This window comes from Sinocyclocheilus grahami, unplaced genomic scaffold (genome assembly GCF_001515645.1).
Source record: "Sinocyclocheilus grahami isolate Dianchi unplaced genomic scaffold, SAMN03320097.WGS_v1.1 scaffold69.1, whole genome shotgun sequence".
In the NCBI taxonomy this organism is placed as follows: Eukaryota; Metazoa; Chordata; class Actinopteri; order Cypriniformes; family Cyprinidae; genus Sinocyclocheilus; species Sinocyclocheilus grahami.
The window spans coordinates 1,521,216-1,539,130 of record NW_015505248.1 but is presented as its reverse complement, the minus strand read 5'-3'; the positions used below and the strand labels follow the sequence as shown (position 1 = coordinate 1,539,130).

At 37.3% G+C, this 17,915-nt stretch overlaps 1 protein-coding gene and 1 pseudogene across 2 annotated transcripts; both read left to right on the top strand.

Moving 5' to 3' along the window:
- Positions 1-501: 501 nt before the first annotated feature.
- Positions 502-8,658, top strand: LOC107585334 (elongation factor 1-alpha 1-like). Of its 2 annotated transcripts, none has more exons than XM_016272333.1 (9): positions 502-733; positions 2,236-2,453; positions 2,550-2,729; positions 2,821-3,117; positions 5,337-5,487; positions 5,614-5,720; positions 6,258-6,407; positions 6,489-6,723; positions 7,843-8,658. In XM_016272333.1, exons 2-9 carry the CDS (start codon positions 2,310-2,312, stop codon positions 7,965-7,967), a joined length of 1,389 nt encoding a protein of 462 aa, XP_016127819.1. In that variant the 5' UTR covers positions 502-733; positions 2,236-2,309; the 3' UTR covers positions 7,968-8,658. The 2 variants fall into 2 exon arrangements, with proteins under 2 accessions (XP_016127819.1, XP_016127818.1); XM_016272332.1 differs by having other exon boundaries at positions 503-733; positions 2,270-2,453.
- Positions 8,659-10,088: 1,430 nt separating this feature from the next.
- On the top strand, positions 10,089-17,131 carry LOC107585358 (cyclic GMP-AMP synthase-like; annotated as a pseudogene).
- Positions 17,132-17,915: the final 784 nt, after the last annotated feature.

Here is a 17,915-nt window from a genome sequence, read left to right as displayed (position 1 = left end):
AAGGAATTGGAATATTTTGCGAATAACGTGCCAATGAAATATGCTTTATTGTTGGCCCATGATTAGCACAACATGCCTTACCCATGCTCAAGCAACAAGCCGTAAGAGGAATAATCGTTTAAATCATGTCTGTTTGTTGTGTTGTAAACTTTTTTTGTACACTATAACTGATTTATGTTTACATTTTCTTTTTCATTCTGTTTTGTGCAATAGCTACTAAGTGAAACAAAATGAATAAATCAAATAAAATGTTGCAAAATCTGTCAATGCCAAGATGCTACAAAACATGCATCAACGCCTGTCAAATATCGAATAAAATTATCAGTCATTTATTTTCTTGACGTGCATTTATTTATTTATAAATTCTGCTGGAACCTCTTATATTTTAAATTCTGCTTGAGACCAACATTTTCGTCGAATAATTAATTGCGTCACCTTTGAAACCATCGCAGCAGCAGCAGCAGGTTGTGTGCACCTGACACGTTGGTTTAAAGCACATGCGTTCGCAGAGTAAACTCATATTTCCTTTCCCGTCCGTCAATTCTACATTTTATTGAGCTGTTTCTTAATAATAGTCGTCTGACCTCAAGCATCCTCAGTGACTGATGTAGGCAGCAATGTCGCGCTCGTCTGCGCATGCACAGTCGCGTTCGTCGGGCTGTATTATAAGAAGATCAGACGCGCCGCGCTCAGCCTCTTCAGCACCGGTCCAGTATCCCGAGCACACGCGCAGGTACAGTTCCGCACATTCACACGCATCTTTAGCTGCGTATTCCGAAAATAAACCCAGCAAACGAGTCTGTAATTAGAAATGAAGATCTTCTGTCGATATTTATGTTTTCTAAATAGTTGTCGCTTGTAAGACCTTACTGATGTTTGTATTCGACATTGCGCTAGAGAGTCTGGGAATGGGAGAACATGGCGGCAGCTGCAGGGGAAGGGATTGCACTATTAAATCCCCTAGACATCTGAAAGACCTCCGTCGCCTGCTGATCTATTCTAGACGACTAATATTGCAGTGTTTTTGAGCAAATTAACACCGAAAGGAATAGCTTTCTGAAGTCATGTGAGGCTGATGCGACACAGGAATAATGTAGAGCCCTTTTAAAGAATGCGTCTGTGTTAGGTAGGTACCCTTAACAAGAATAGCCCTTCTGTTGACCTCTCAGGTTAAGCTGGGAATTAGCTTCCTTACACCAATGGCAGTCCGGCTCTTGCTTTAAGGAACGTCTTTGAATTCTGTCCCTGAGGAATTACTCATTTGTACACCTTACAGCTCATTGAAAATGATGCTGATACAATAATCATAGACATTGGGTTCATGATGCAGCCAAATCTTAATGCACTAGCTTAGAATGGAATATGAATTCTAGCTTAACCAGCTGTTGCAATATCTTTATTGTTTCTCTTTTGAAAATATTGGATACATGAGGGCTCACAAATGGCTGCCAGTCTTTTAAATCAATAGGCAAATCTTTACAAAATGGAGGTCTGCAGGACAAAGATGTACCAAGCATGAAGAAAGGCATGCCCAGTCTGTTAAAGCATTGCTAGTTTATTGGCAGAACTAGAAGCCTTAACAGCCCGAAAGGATAAACTTTACTGCTGGTCTGAAGGTTGAAAAAAAGATGGCATAGTGAATACCATATTTGTTAAACAAATTTCTTTGTCTGCATTTCTTTGGGTGTTCACTGAGTGATAAACAAATGATGAGACATTTAAAATCTGCAGTCACACGGAGCCATAGACATTGCTCAGCTAGTATTTGCATAGGTCATTCTGAGAGAATTACTCCCAAAAAATTAGATTTCTGTCATTGTTTAAGCAGATTTCCTGCGTGGTTTACTTTCTTTAGCAGAACACAAAAGGAGAACTTTTGAAGAATGTGCTGGTCGTTCTTGTCCAATATGATTTTACATCCTTTTTGAGGCCTTACATCCTGAGCCATTAATTTTCATTCAGTGGAAAAGAATGGCCAAAATATTCTTCAAATTTCTCCTATAATATTCCATAGAATAAAAGTCATACGGGTTTGGGGAGACATGGGTGTGAATACATGCAAGAATTTTCATTTGGAAGTGTACTATTCCGGTACTATATCATCGGATCTACTGACGAACAGTGCTTGTGTTTAAATGGCCACTTCTTAAGATCCTGGAATTAGTGGGTTTAAAATTAGATAAAAAGCATCCTCTAGCAAGGGAACATGTGTTTAACGTAATTTGTCTTTTATAGAATTTGCACAGTGACTGTTGGTGTCTGTGTAAAGCTTTACAGTTACATTGGCACTTTAAATAAAGCAATCGGCCATGGGAAAGGAGAAGCTCCACATCAACATTGTGGTCATCGGCCATGTGGACTCCGGAAAGTCCACCACGACTGGCCACCTCATCTACAAGTGTGGTGGGATTGACAAGCGAACAATTGAGAAGTTTGAGAAAGAGGCTGCAGAGGTATGATGGAGATATTGGCGACATTTAAATTAATATATGATTACAAACTATTTCAAGCTGGTTATATAATAGAATGTATATGTGTCTCACTCCTAGATGGGAAAAGGCTCTTTCAAGTACGCCTGGGTGCTGGACAAGCTTAAAGCAGAAAGAGAGAGAGGAATCACCATTGACATCTCCCTGTGGAAGTTTGAGACCAGCAAATATTATGTCACCATCATTGATGCTCCAGGACACAGGGACTTCATCAAAAACATGATCACTGGAACCTCACAGGTTAGGAACTTAACAGGCACACAAATATATTTGAGTAGCTGCTATTTAGAAAAAAATTAAGAATTCCTTACGTTTTTTTTCTGAACCTCAGGCGGATTGCGCCGTGCTGATTGTAGCAGCAGGTGTCGGAGAGTTTGAAGCTGGAATCTCGAAGAACGGTCAGACCAGAGAGCATGCTCTTCTGGCCTACACATTGGGTGTAAAGCAGCTGATTGTGGGTGTCAACAAGATGGATTCCACTGAACCCAGTTACAGCCAGAAGCGTTATGAGGAAATTGTGAAGGAAGTCAGCACCTACATCAAGAAGATTGGCTATAATCCTGACACAGTAGCATTCGTGCCCATCTCTGGCTGGAATGGAGATAACATGCTTGAGGCCAGTCCCAATGTAAGTATGACAGGGGAAATAAAGTATTGTTTCCATTAAGGCTACACGATTAATGAAAATATAACAGAAATTGTGATATGGCTTAGTGCAATTATCAAATCAAAAAGGAATGTTTTATTTAAATCAATATATGCACTGCGTGTTTCAGAGTGAAATGCAGCACTGTGTTCATTTACACACATGCAGTTCATCATGATTCAGTGTTCTTAGTGTCTCAGTGGTTTGGTTTGCAGTGAATTTTGCTCCACACAAATGCTGTTTAGGTTGTATTTGGGAACACAACATGCACTAATCATCTTCCCAAAATTGTATGAACCATCTGTTGACAACAGAAGAGAAGATTTAAGGGCTTCCTGTGGTTTTCCACCAAAATAAAAGCTTGTTTGAAAATTGTGAAATGAAAACAGCCATGAACACTAGTATTGTAATGTTACAGCAAACTTGGAGCTTAAAAAACTAGTGCTGTCAATTGATTAAAAAAATAACAAATTGATAGCACATTTATTTCTGAAATTAATTGCAATTAATTCCACCTAACATTTTTTTTAAATATACAGCTTTTAAATATACTTTTAGATTGCAATAATTTCACATTCAATCTTCAAATTAATGTAGAAACAACATAAAGACAGTACATTTTTAATATTTGTTTAATGGCATCTTTTTTTATGACTGAAGGGGAATATCACTGATACGAATACTACTGATGTCTCTAGGAAATTGTTTTCTTTTTCCTAATATTTAACTATTGACTAGCCATTCAACATTACAGTATAATTAAGAGCTATGTATTTAAACATTTAGTAGACTTAAGACTTGTTCAAAAACAACTTCTAATTTAAGTGAACTTAAAATAATCTTAACATAAACCCATTACAATTAATGTCATATTTACCTGTGCCCTTCAGCAAGTAGGAAATATACATGAATTGAATAAAGTTATCAAACACTAAATTCTAAATTAAATATAGACGAATCCTTAAAGCTACAAAAGTTATTGATTTCCTCTTTTTTTCTTTTGTTCTTTGATTAACAGTCATCACAGCAGCTGGTTATTAGGTTATTTTGGCTGCTTTAAGAGCTGCCGCTGCTGAACATGACATGGATCTGACACGCATCGTATTTTCTCACAACTCTTTACCTTTTCTAGCATGCTACAGGTCTTAAAGTCTCTACTAATGAGCTGACAAGTTGAATCGGGTGTGTTAGATGATGGAGACAGTGCTGGGCTGCTCCAGGACAGTTTTGAAACCACTGAATTTCAAAGACATGTTCTTAAATGTGACTCATATGTGCGTCACTGAAAAAAATGAATTAAAAATGAATGTGCTAATTTTGACAGCACTAAAAAAATATTTTCTCACAACTCTTTACCTTTTCTAGCATGCTACAGGTCTTAAAGTCTCTACTAATGAGCTGATAAGTTGAATCGGGTGTGTTAGATGATGGAGACAGTGCTGGGCTGCTCCAGGACAGTTTTGAAACCACTGAATTTCAAAGACATGTTCTTAAATGTGACTCATATTTAACAAATATTTACATATATGCACCATTTTAAGGCAGCTTTTATCGTCTTTTTGGTAACTTCATTACTTAACTGACAATATAACTACGACACTGCATGCTCGTAGTTTCATTTGCACTTTAATATGAAACACAGTATAACAGCTGACAGGACAGTCGTATTTACTGACATATGGCCTGACAACATCTCATCTGACCGCAGATCACTGTTGTTCTACTGAAGCTCCCTTATCACCTGTACCTTTTCCGCGCTCATTTGACAAGTGCCTGACACTAAGGTGAAGTTGGAGTGCGTGTCTGAAAAGTCTCCCATTTGATGTGGCCATAAAGATGTTCTGCATCTAAATAAACGCAATTCTTGTCAAGAAAAAAGAGATAGAAGCAGCAGTTGTAGCTCCACCCCTGTGTTAAATATTTTTAACGCGTAACTGAAAAAAATGAATTAAAAATGAATGTGCTAATTTTGAAAGCACTAAAAAAAAACACATTTTAAATTGCAGTTGCAACTTTAATCAGAAAAATCACAATTAGATTTTTTTCCCCCAAATCATGCAGCCCTATACGTTTCCATGTGCCAGTATGGAGCGTTACAAAATTCTTCAGTGAAAATGAATAATTTATATTTGTGCAAAATGGCATCCCAGCAGATTGGTTCCAACCAGCATCTTCATTAGGTTTCTTTGTCTTTACTTTAGATGACTTGGTTCAAGGGTTGGAAGATTACCCGGAAAGAGGGAAATGGATCTGGGACCACCCTATTGGAGGCTCTGGATGCCATTCAGCCTCCAACACGTCCAACTGACAAAGCGCTCCGCCTGCCTCTTCAGGACGTCTACAAGATTGGCGGTTTGAATTTATACAAGCAAACTATATTGCAGATGGTCTACAAATAGAATACATTTTACCTGTTTTTGCCTTAGATTTAAGTTAAAAGATAAAGCAGAGCTGAATTAAATGCATTGTATTCACTAGGTATTGGAACTGTCCCTGTGGGCCGTGTGGAGACTGGAATTTTGAAGCCAGGTATGGTGGTGACCTTTGCCCCTGTCAACGTGACAACTGAAGTCAAGTCTGTGGAAATGCATCATGCAGCCCTATACGTTTCCATGTGCCAGTATGGAGCGTTACAAAATTCTTCAGTGAAAATGAATAATTTATATTTGTGCAAAATGGCATCCCAGCAGATTGGTTCCAACCAGCATCTTCATTAGGTTTCTTTGTCTTTACTTTAGATGACTTGGTTCAAGGGTTGGAAGATTACCCGGAAAGAGGGAAATGGATCTGGGACCCCCCTATTGGAGGCTCTGGATGCCATTCAGCCTCCAACACGTCCAACTGACAAAGCCCCCCGCCTGCCTCTTCAGGACGTCTACAAGATTGGCGGTTTGAATTCATACAAGCAAACTATATTGCAGATGGTCTACAAATAGAATACATTTTACCTGTTTTTGCCATAGTTTTAAGTTAAAAGATAGAGCAGAGCTGAATTAAATGCATTGTATTCACTAGGTATTGGAACTGTCCCTGTGGGCCGTGTGGAGACTGGAATTTTGAAGCCAGGTATGGTGGTGACCTTTGCCCCTGTCAACGTGACAACTGAAGTCAAGTCTGTGGAAATGCATCACGAGGCTCTTTCTGAGGCCTTGCCCGGGGACAACGTTGGCTTTAATGTAAAAAATGTCTCTGTCAAGGACATCCGCCGTGGCAACGTCGCTGGAGACAGCAAAAACGACCCACCCCAAGAGGCCGCCATCTTCACTGCTCAAGTGAGCTAAATTAACTTCAATTCTCACTACTCACTTCAACAAACCTGCGCAGTCATTACAAGATTCATTCTTTCCCATCAGGTGATCATCTTGAACCACCCAGGGCAAATCAGCGCTGGCTACGCCCCTGTTCTGGATTGCCACACTGCACACATCGCTTGCAAGTTTGCAGAGCTGAAGGAGAAGATCGATCGTCGTTCTGGGAAAAAGCTTGAGGACAACCCCAAGAGCCTCAAGTCAGGAGATGCGGCCATCGTCGACATGATCCCTGGGAAGCCCATGTGTGTGGAGAGCTTTTCAGAGTATCCTCCTCTGGGTAGGTGCTATTGCAACATCCCATCCCAAGAGCTGATTCATCCCTTCATTGCTGATTTTTAAAAAATTCAAGTTAAGGTAACTGGTTAAATTCATTATATATGTATTTTTTCCTCTTGATAAGAGTATCATTCCTCTTTTACATATTTCTGAAATCAATACCAAACAATTAAAATGAAGAAAAAAAATTGATCACTGATTTAATGATACCAAGTTGATAACTGATGTTTTATTCGGATTCTATCATTTACTTCCAAACCAATTTTGGAACCCATTAAAACTTGGACCCCATTCAATTTCATTATATGTGACCCTGGACTACAAAACCAGTCTTAAATCGCTGGGGTATATTTGTAGCAATAGCCAAAAAAACATTGTATGGGTCAAAATTATCGATTTTTGTTTTATGCCAAAAATCATTAGGATTTTAAGTAAAGATCATGTTCCATGAAGATATTTTGTAAATGTCCTACCATAAATATATCAAAACTTAATTTTTGATTAGCAATATGCATTGCTAAGAACTTAATTTGGACAACTTTAAAGGCGATTTTCTCAATATTTCGATTTTTTTTGTACCCTCAGATTACATATTTTCAAATAGTTGTATCTCGGCCAAATATTGTCCTATACTAACAAACCATACATCAGTGAAAAGCTTATTTATTCAGCCTTCAGTTGATGTATAAATCTCAATTTTGCTAAATTGACCCTTATCACTGGATTTGTGGTTCAGGGTTACATATGGACAAAAACATATTTTGGGTTAGCTATCCTTTTTGCAATGTTGCATTGAAACTGAGGTAGTGTCGTAGTGATGGGTTATTTCTTCTTTACATCCGAATTAAATGGATTGGAGAAGTCTGGAGAAGTCCACATACAGAGAAGTCTGTCTTTTCGGAAGATCAAGTTAACATTTTGATTTAAAAAAATAACTTAAACATGCACAGATGAATCATAAGCATAGATTTTTACAAATAGATACATTTTTATTTCATACCAACTTTTCTTATTAAAGCCATAGTACAACTATTCCAGTAGGTATTCTTTTCAGAATCAGTTTTAGGATGACAGGGATAATGAACACATATGACCTGCTTGGATTATTTTTGGTTTGCAGGTCGTTTTGCTGTGCGTGACATGCGTCAGACCGTTGCAGTGGGAGTGATTAAAGGAGTGGAGAAAAAGACACAGACTAGCGGAAAGATCACCAAATCTGCTCAGAAAGCCCAGAAGGCCAAATGAATGTTGTGTTTGACTGCCAACTCCAGAGACACATATGGAAAAGCAGAGGTCATCCAGCTCTTCTATCCTATTGGCTGCTTAGGTTCCATAGTCAGAGACTGCTTAATAGTTCCAATGCATCGCAAAAGTATCAGAAGGAAAAAAAATTACTAACAAAAGCAGTCATTTAGATAACACTAATTTGTATGTTGACGTACTGTAAGTCTTAAATGCCCACCATTGAACTCATTTAATAGTGTTTTTAATAGTTGTGCTCTTCTCTTCGAAGATAGCTGTTGAAACCATATGTGATTTTTTTTTTAATCTTGAGAGGTTTGACCTCTCCTGCTCTGGAGTGCAGTTTTAGCCTGGTTCTCATAATGTTGTCTTCGCTTGTTTTAGTGCTTGTTTGCAAAATACCATGTGTTCAGTATCCACTGGTGGTGAGCTACTTAAATGCCACTATTTAGAAAAAATTGAGAACCTTTATGTTTAGCTTTGCAACACAATGAAAACCTAAAATGAAGCTCTTAATCAGCCCATGTCTGGGCTCACGCAATCTTTGGTGCACTGACAGCTTTATGTTTAGCACTTTGACTGGCGTAGGCTAACCCTGCACAAGCACTTGTTGACTTTAATTGGCATTAACTACTGCACCTTATTATAAAAAAATAAAAGCTTTCATGTCATATTAAAGATGTCTCAACCATAATAATTGTTTGTGTGTTCATTTCACTCCCAAACAGTGTGTTTGATCATTTACCTTTGTATTTAAGAATCTTCAGTACTGTATTGTGAGCTTAGACTTCAACTAAAGTTATGACAAAGTCCAAAAAAAAACAGACTAAAAACAAAATAGATCAAAATTTGCTATCTTTCAAACCATTTATGAACAAAGTCTTGGTCTTTTACACAGTGTAGTCTTAGGTCTTAGTCTTCTTATAGACACAAGAGTTTTCAAATAATGAGATTTACCCTCATGTCCATTTATTCACAATTTAAAGCATACACAGCTCAAATACATGTTTCCTTGGTGTGCTGGATAAATTGCCACAAGATGTCGCAAGTGATGCATTTCTAAAACGATTAATTAGCATCTTATCGGTAGTAGTAATATAAGTAGATCTGTTATTATATTAGTCAATAGCTGGCCTAATTAATAAGAAATATTATCCACGTTTTCAGAACAGATTTAAACAAGAGTTTACAATAGCACTGAGATGCTTTGAAATATAAATCTCACTCCTATATTAGCTTTCCCTTTTCACTGTTTAAAAGCTTTTCCTGTTCTGCACAAACACTAGAGGGGAGACGTTTTACTCCACTTAATATTTCTCAGGGTAGATTTATTTTTCAAAGTCAAATCAGTGTGTACTGTACTGCCCTGGTGAAAAAAAGTACACTTCCATAATGTACTTAAAGTGCTCTATTCTCGCCCACTACTTAATATACTCAAAATTCTTCTTTAGTACTTAAAATAATCTTAAGAACATCTAAATGTACTCAACTGTGCTATTTTGGGACACCATGAATATGAACTAAAATGTGCCAAAGATTTATTAAAAAAATTAATTTAGGTACCACTTGAACCCATCTTTCATACAAAGATAGGTTCAAGTGTACTACAAGTGGTAACTAAATACATTTTTAAATACAGAGATAGTATGTTAAAACCACATTTTAGTTGATATACATGGTGTCTCAAAATAGCACGCTTTAGTACACTTAAGATTTTCTTAAGAAGTACTAAAGACTAATTATTAATATATTAAGTACAAAACTAGTACGCGAAAATAGAGCACTTTAAGTACATTATGGAAGTGTACTTTTTGTCACCTGGGTGAACAAAGACATGTCACCATTATTGCCCATAAAGAAAGACAGAGTTTACTGAACACACAAATTAAAATTCTGCCTCAATTTGTTCTAAACATATATACATTTCTTTCTTCTGCTGAACACATAAGAAAACATTTTGAAGAACGTAGGTAACCAAACAGTTACTGGTCCTCACTGACTTATATTGTTTTGACCATATTTTTTTTCACCATTTAATTGAAGAAATAGTGGCGACTAGCAACGGTTTGGTTACCCACATTCAGCTCTGATCGCCAAAAGAATTGCGCAGAAAAAGCAACTGCAATGAGAGGGCTAAGCATCGACGACACACTGGGAAAGCTTCTTATGGCAACTATTGACAAATTAAAGATCAAGAAGAGCGAGCGGTCTAATGCATCCAGTTGTGTTAATAACATCACGGCTAAAGTCGTTACACACCTGAAACAAAACGTGAACTGGTGTAAAGATATCGAGAGGTTACGAACTGGAAGTTATTATGAAAATGTCAAAGTAAGTGATGCAGTGTGACGTCACTCATGATTCTGTATTAATCAGATTGCCAGGACATGTAAACACTTTCTTCACAATATTCATAACAGAACATTGATTTACATCAGAGCATGTCCAAATAAAGATAATACTCGGTGATATTAGATACAAGTTCGGTAAAGTTGGAAAGATATTCACTGATTCGACTTTTCCGGATCGATAAATCACGAGCAAAACATTTTTACTACAGAATTGACACCTCTTTTCTTTCGTAGCTCGTTTTCTACATCACTACGAAAGAAAAGAGACGTCAATTCTGTAGTAAAAACGTTTTGCTCGTGATTTATTGATCCGGAAACGTCGAATCTGTGAATATCTTTCCAACTTTACCGAACTTTAGAAACAGGCATTTGTGAAAATTCAAGCGTTTTCTGGCCTGTATCATTGCACACTTTTATTTTTCAGGATACGGCTCTGAACTACCGAGTTAAATAAATCATTGTTCAAAATTACAACATATAAAGTAAGTAAAAGTAGAAGTAAAAGAATGTTCATGTTCGGATACGTGTATGTAGGAATGTTATATAGGATTATGACATTTCTAATCACCATGCCAAAGCTCATAAAAGAGCTTTAGTTTAAAACAACTAACATCCGCTTTGTCACATTTTAGATTTGTGAACCAGATGAATTTGATGTGATGCGGAGTATTCCTGTGGAGCGAGTGGACATTCAAAAGTTTGATTTGGCCGGAGCATTTTAGTGTTGCATTGAAACGACATCCGAATAAACATGCTCTGCACAGATTCCTAAATGAAGACAAGACCATTCAGGCCAGCGAAATGCTGAGTGAATTCAGAGATGCCGTCAAGGAGGCTGTGCAGAAACTTCCATGTAGGTCCAAACAAACATGTATGTATTGGTTTTGTTATAAATCCTTTACTGATCTCATAATATATCATGTTTAATTTACGCTTAAACTTTTTAATCAGTCTTCTAAAATATAATTTTTAATATCCTGAACGTTTTAAAATGATCTAGCTCCAGTTCTTTGTTGGACTTTGAACTGCATCTCCTGTCGGAACGAGGCTTTAAAACACTATAGCGGCAATTTTGACTATTACAGACAAGAATATAAGGGTAAATTGTAAATCAAGTTGGGGGAAATAATCGCATTAAACACCACAAGAAATCTATCAAACATCTGAAACAACAATATGCCCATAAGCAGAGGCGAACCAAGATGAAGTGGGGGCCCCTGGCAAAATTAATAGATCAGGCCCTTCTAAAAGATTATTTTGTTAATATATCTTCGTTACCTAGATATATATTTATACAACATACAACTAGTGTTGTTTTTGGCAGCCTGTTTTAATTTTAGTTTTAGTCTAGTCTTTGTGTGAAGCTGTCATTTTAGTTTTTATTAGTTTTAGTCACGTTCTTACTCTTTTTAGTCTAGTCAAGTTTTAGTCAACTAAAAGTCTGAGAATTTTTGTCTTATTTTAGTCAGAATTATCCATGACTATTTTCGTCTAGTTTTAGTCGACGAAAACTGATGACATTTTAGTCTAGTTTTAGTCAATGAAAATTGTATTTTATCTATATGTATCTTTTTAGAAATGCAATTCTATTTAACCCTTGTGAGATAGCTAGTTATAATGGTAATTAAACAAAGTTTTGCTCACTCAGTGTATTTTAGATTTTACAGTGGGGTAATTGTGTTGCAGTAGCACAAGATAGCTTGATTTAAAGCTTTGAATTGAATAAAAAAATGACAAGGAGGCTAAACAGTTAATAATAAAATAAGAACATATAAAGAAATTACTAATGATAGCACAAATAAAAAAAATCACGATAGGTCTACAAATGAAATAAATTGCTTTTTAGTTTTTCGGGTAGGTCTAACACACAGTAGGGCTATCAAGAGATTTTTTTATTTTTTTTACCAATTATCCAAATAATGTTTAATCCTAGAAAGCTATTATTATCATCAGAGGACAGGAGCATAACGGTTAGCAGATCAATGAATGAGAGGGCAGCGTTACCAGAGTTGCCCATTTACCACACCATGTTACAACACAGTAGGGCTATTGCAGACAGAAACAATACTGTACTACATCGATGTTTCCTGTCAGCTCGATTTTTGAGTGGACTTTGCTGTTCCGAAGAGCATGAACGTATGAGTGGAGCTGAGTGGAGCGCACACACATAGAGCGGGATAATGCGCAGAGCTTCACACCCCATGAAAGTGAAACCTGAGTGGTGAACTAATTTTTGGCAGCCGAAATTTCAGTGCATCTCTAATTATTGGCGACATTAGAAACGGATATTATTATCACCGTCAATCGTGGATCAATTGCGCGGATTCACTAGCGTAATGTTTTACACTCGCATTTGCCATTCCTGAAACACTATAGGCAAATAATTCATCATGCAAATAATTTAACGACAATAAGCTGGAACAACGAAAACATTTGTTTGTCATATCCTTTGGTCAGTCTTATCTCTATCATTTACCGCGGTCATGTTTCCTCTTTTCCTCCTCTTCTTGCTGCCAGACGGAGAAGTCCTCTTCATGTTTAAATGGGCAAATGCACGAGTAAGCGCTGTGCCAGTTTGAAAACGGCGGCCGACGCATCACGAGGAAAAAGCAAGCACATCCAGCGTAACGCGAGAGGGGAGCCCCCTAGGGTGGATGCACATATATTGCTCCATGTTATATTAATAATGACATTTCCAATTGTTCAAATGGTCAGTTGTCGGGGCCCCCTCAAAATGCGGGGTCGCAGGCAACTGCCTGCCCTATTGCTACGCCTCTGCCCACAAGGTTTTCAGTACTGTAACCTCACTGATGAAAGTTCCCCGTTTGCAAGTAACCCATTATGAATTTTCATTGCGGATTATTATCGCTTAGTCTTTGCAGCCCGAGAAATAATCTATTTATAGATATATAAGACAGAAATATTCATAAACATAATATTTAATCTTACGTAGTGTAACGGAATGAGGAAAAAAGAAGTGGAAAAATGAAAACTTTTTTTTCAAAACTATATGGAATGTTTAATGTGAATCAGTAAATGGTTACTTGTGATTTACAACACACCAACTGCAGAACTTTACCCTTCACAAAAAAAAACAGGTTATCCTTGCCTACATCTACATCTACGGCTACAACTATCTTCTGAGGCTAAGCAGTTAATAATAAAATAAGAACAAATAAAGAAATTACTAATGATAGCACAAATAAAAAAAATCACGATAGGTCTACAAATGAAATAAATTGCTTTTTAGTTTTTCGGGTAGGTCTAACACACAGTAGGGCTATCAAGAGATTTCATTTTTTTTTTTACCAATTATCCAAATAATGTTTAATCCTAGAAAGCTATTATTATCATCAGAGGACACGAGCATAACGGTTAGCAGATCAATGAATGAGAGGGCAGCGTTACCAGAGTTGCCCATTTACCACACCATGTTACAACACAGTAGGGCTATTGCAGACAGAAACAATACTGTACTACATCGATGTTTCCTGTCAGCTCGATTTTTGAGTGGACTTTGCTGTTCCGAAGAGCATGAACGTATGAGTGGAGCTGAGTGGAGCGCACACACATAGAGCGGGATAATGCGCAGAGCTTCACACCCCATGAAAGTGAAACCTGAGTGGTGAACTAATTTTTGGCAGCCGAAATTTCTAATTATTGGCGACATTAGAAACGGATATTATTATCACCGTCAATCGTGGATCAATTGCGCGGATTCACTAGCGTAATGTTTTACACTCGCATTTGCCATTCCTGAAACACTATAGGCAAATAATTCATCATGCAAATAATTTAACGACAATAAGCTGGAACAACGAAAACATTTGTTTGTCATATCCTTTGGTCAGTCTTATCTCTATCATTTACCGCGGTCATGTTTCCTCTTTTCCTCCTCTTCTTGCTGCCAGACGGAGAAGTCCTCTTCATGTTTAAATGGGCAAATGCACGAGTAAGCGCTGTGCCAGTTTGAAAACGGCGGCCGACGCATCACGAGGAAAAAGCAAGCACATCCAGCGTAACGCGAGAGGGGAGCCCCCTAGGGTGGATGCACATATATTGCTCCATGTTATATTAATAATGACATTTCCAATTGTTCAAATGGTCAGTTGTCGGGGCCCCCTCAAAATGCGGGGTCGCAGGCAACTGCCTGCCCTATTGCTACGCCTCTGCCCACAAGGTTTTCAGTACTGTAACCTCACTGATGAAAGTTCCCCGTTTGCAAGTAACCCATTATGAATTTTCATTGCGGATTATTATCGCTTAGTCTTTGCAGCCCGAGAAATAATCTATTTATAGATATATAAGACAGAAATATTCATAAACATAATATTTAATCTTACGTAGTGTAACGGAATGAGGAAAAAAGAAGTGGAAAAATGAAAACTTTTTTTTCAAAACTATATGGAATGTTTAATGTGAATCAGTAAATGGTTACTTGTGATTTACAACACACCAACTGCAGAACTTTACCCTTCACAAAAAAAAAACAGGTTATCCTTGCCTACATCTACATCTACGGCTACAACTATCTTCTAGCTTTCTAGTAATATCTGTAATTGGGGGTTCAAGCAAGTAGTGCTGAAACTCTATTGAAATCGTTAGGATTTATTATTATTCTCCCCTAAAACTGATCGTGCAGACCAAACCGTAAGGTCTAGAGACTTGAAACTTGGCCAAATGATAGAGCTCAATTTGGGGAGAACCCATCAAAGTCTCAGCCAAATCGGTCAATAGGGGACGCTACAGCGCAAAAAACTAAATTTTCAGACATTTTTGGCCGTAGCTCGTACAACATTTGTCGTAGACTCAAAAATTTGACATCATTGCGATCCTTGCCTCAGCCCGAACAAAAAAATTCCTAATACCTACATTTTCTCTATGACGCACAGTTTGTCCAGAAAATTGAGTTATGACCGAAACCAACTTTTGCGAACTAGTCCTAGGTTTTTTTGCAGAAATATTCTCTGGACACTGAATATCAATAATAATATAATTTCGATTGTCGTGCGCAACAGCGTGCATAGAAACGTCTATGCTAACATTAGCCAAATGTTATTTTAGCTGTAACTCTTGAACGGAATGAGATATCTTCACCAAACTCGGTACACATGTGTACAAGCTCAATCTTTGGTAAAAAAAAAAAAAAAAACGCGCAGCTCTGCCACTTGGTGGTGCTATAAGATGGAAAAAACAGAAAAATGACAATAACCTCGCAACCTTTGGTCCGATCGTCTTGAAAAATTTGGTATGCAGTGTCTTTGTCCAATGTTATTGTTCCCCATTTGAGTGTGTAAATTGATACTGTTCAATATAATAAAAAAAAAAAAAAAATTTAAAAAAAGTCTTTGTCCAATGTGCCATAAGGGTCTATGAGGACATTGGCGTATGAACTAGTCCTAGGTTTTTCGCTCTATCTCGAGCAAACCACTGCAGTAATATTCTCTGGACTCTCTAGATCAATAATTATCAAAACAATGTTGAATTTTGTCTTTTGGTTACTTATAACGGGGTCATTTAGAAAAGGGGTGTGGCCAGATATACCCAAAAGCCTATAAAACCTAAACAAAAACTCAAAACTTTACGACATTTGGTGAAAACATGTGACAGAAGACATTTAACAAGCATGCAAAGTTTCATAGAGATCTGACCATAGGTGGCGCTATAACAGTCATAACTGTTAAAAATCATCATATTTCTTTGGTAAATTACCAGCATTTGCCCAAAATGCTATTTTTAATCATGGATTTAAGTGGTTACAGCCATGTTAACAAAATCTTTTTCCTTATGTGCTTAAATGCCTTAACTGCTTGAACCTCGGTCATTGCTGCTTGCAGCTATATTTCTGTATTTATATTTTCTGCATTCTGTAGACAAAACTAAGATACAGCAAAAAAAAGCCAAGATGCCCTGCAGTGACGCTGGAAGTAAAAATGGAAGAAAATGGAAAGACTATTTCCATCGACTTCGTTCTTGGTCTCAAGGTTCATCGTGCAAGCTGGCCAGACTTTACAAAAGATGGCTTCAAAATAGAAACCTGGCTTGGTAAAAAGGAGAAAGCTAATATGAAGCATCGACCATTCTACCTGGTGTCTAAATATGAGGGAAAGGGACATGCAGAGCATGATGGAGTTGTTGCGAAAGGTATACTGTGTTTATCATTATCAGTAGTTTGCTTTGTTTTATATTTATGAACTAAGCTACTGTAGCCCTTCAAAACATGAAAACACCAAGTAAATACAGTTGTTTATTTGGAAAAATGTCCTTTAGACAGATGCCTGGCGAATTTCTTTTTCACACGTCGAAAAAGAAATTCTGAAAAGGCACGGTCACTCCAAGACATGCTGTGAGGACGTTGGATATAAATGTTGTCAGTATTTATTCTGTTCCTCTTGTGCCAAGCTTTGATGCTGGTAAAATTTAAGTGCAGAAACGGCCTGTTGTGATGGTGCTTCGTTGTTTGCTCTACTTCTACAGGAAGGAGTGTCTAAAGCTACTGAAGTATCTTCTTCAACAGCTCAAAGAGGACGACTCCAAATCCAGGAAGATGTCCAAATTCTGCTCCTATCATGCAAAGACCACCCTTCTCCATGCGTGTGCTACAAGGGGAACCGACAGCAAGTGGCATACAGTCAGCTGGCCATCTGCTTCCAGCAGCTTTTAGAAGACTTTGTGCAACACCTGAGAAAATGTCATCTCCCTAACTTTTTCATTCCATCCCATAATCTCTTACGTCAAGCTTCTCCGAGTAGCTGTGATTTCCTGGCAAATGAAATTGAATTCCAGCTCAATAACAATTTTCTTATATTCAGTTAATTCTGATTTTCTGTTTTTATGCATGTTTTGTTCTTTCATCACGGCAGTCAACTATTGCTTAATACCATTCAATAACACATATTCCAGATAGTTTTATAGGCTTTTATTTGATATGCATTCAACTGGACAAGATTGTTACATCATCTACAGTTAGGGGCATTTTACCTCACATCAATGTAGATATATAAAAAAAAAAATACCGAACTGGGGAAAAATAAACAATTCAAGAAATACATGCATACAAAATTAATCAGCGTTTCTTAAACCTAACAAAATTTATATGGTCAATTACAAGGACACCACAGGCCAAATGACAGGATCAACACTTTAAAAGCTTATGAATGAACTCCACATTTAGTGACATCAACCTGAAAGATACAATTAAAGATCAGTACCACTGCTGGTAACAGAACAGTCAGCTGGCCATCTGCTTCCAGCAGCTTTTAGAAGACTTTGTGCAACACCTGAGAAAATGTCATCTCCCTAACTTTTTCATTCCATCCCATAATCTCTTACGTCAAGCTTCTCCGAGTAGCTGTGATTTCCTGGCAAATGAAATTGAATTCCAGCTCAATAACAATTTTCTTATATTCAGTTAATTCTGATTTTCTGTTTTTATGCATGTTTTGTTCTTTCATCACGGCAGTCAACTATTGCTTAATACCATTCAATAACACATATTCCAGATAGTTGTATAGGCTTTTATTTGATATGCATTCAACTGGACAAGATTGTTACATCATCTACAGTTAGGGGCATTTTACCTCACATCAATGTAGATATA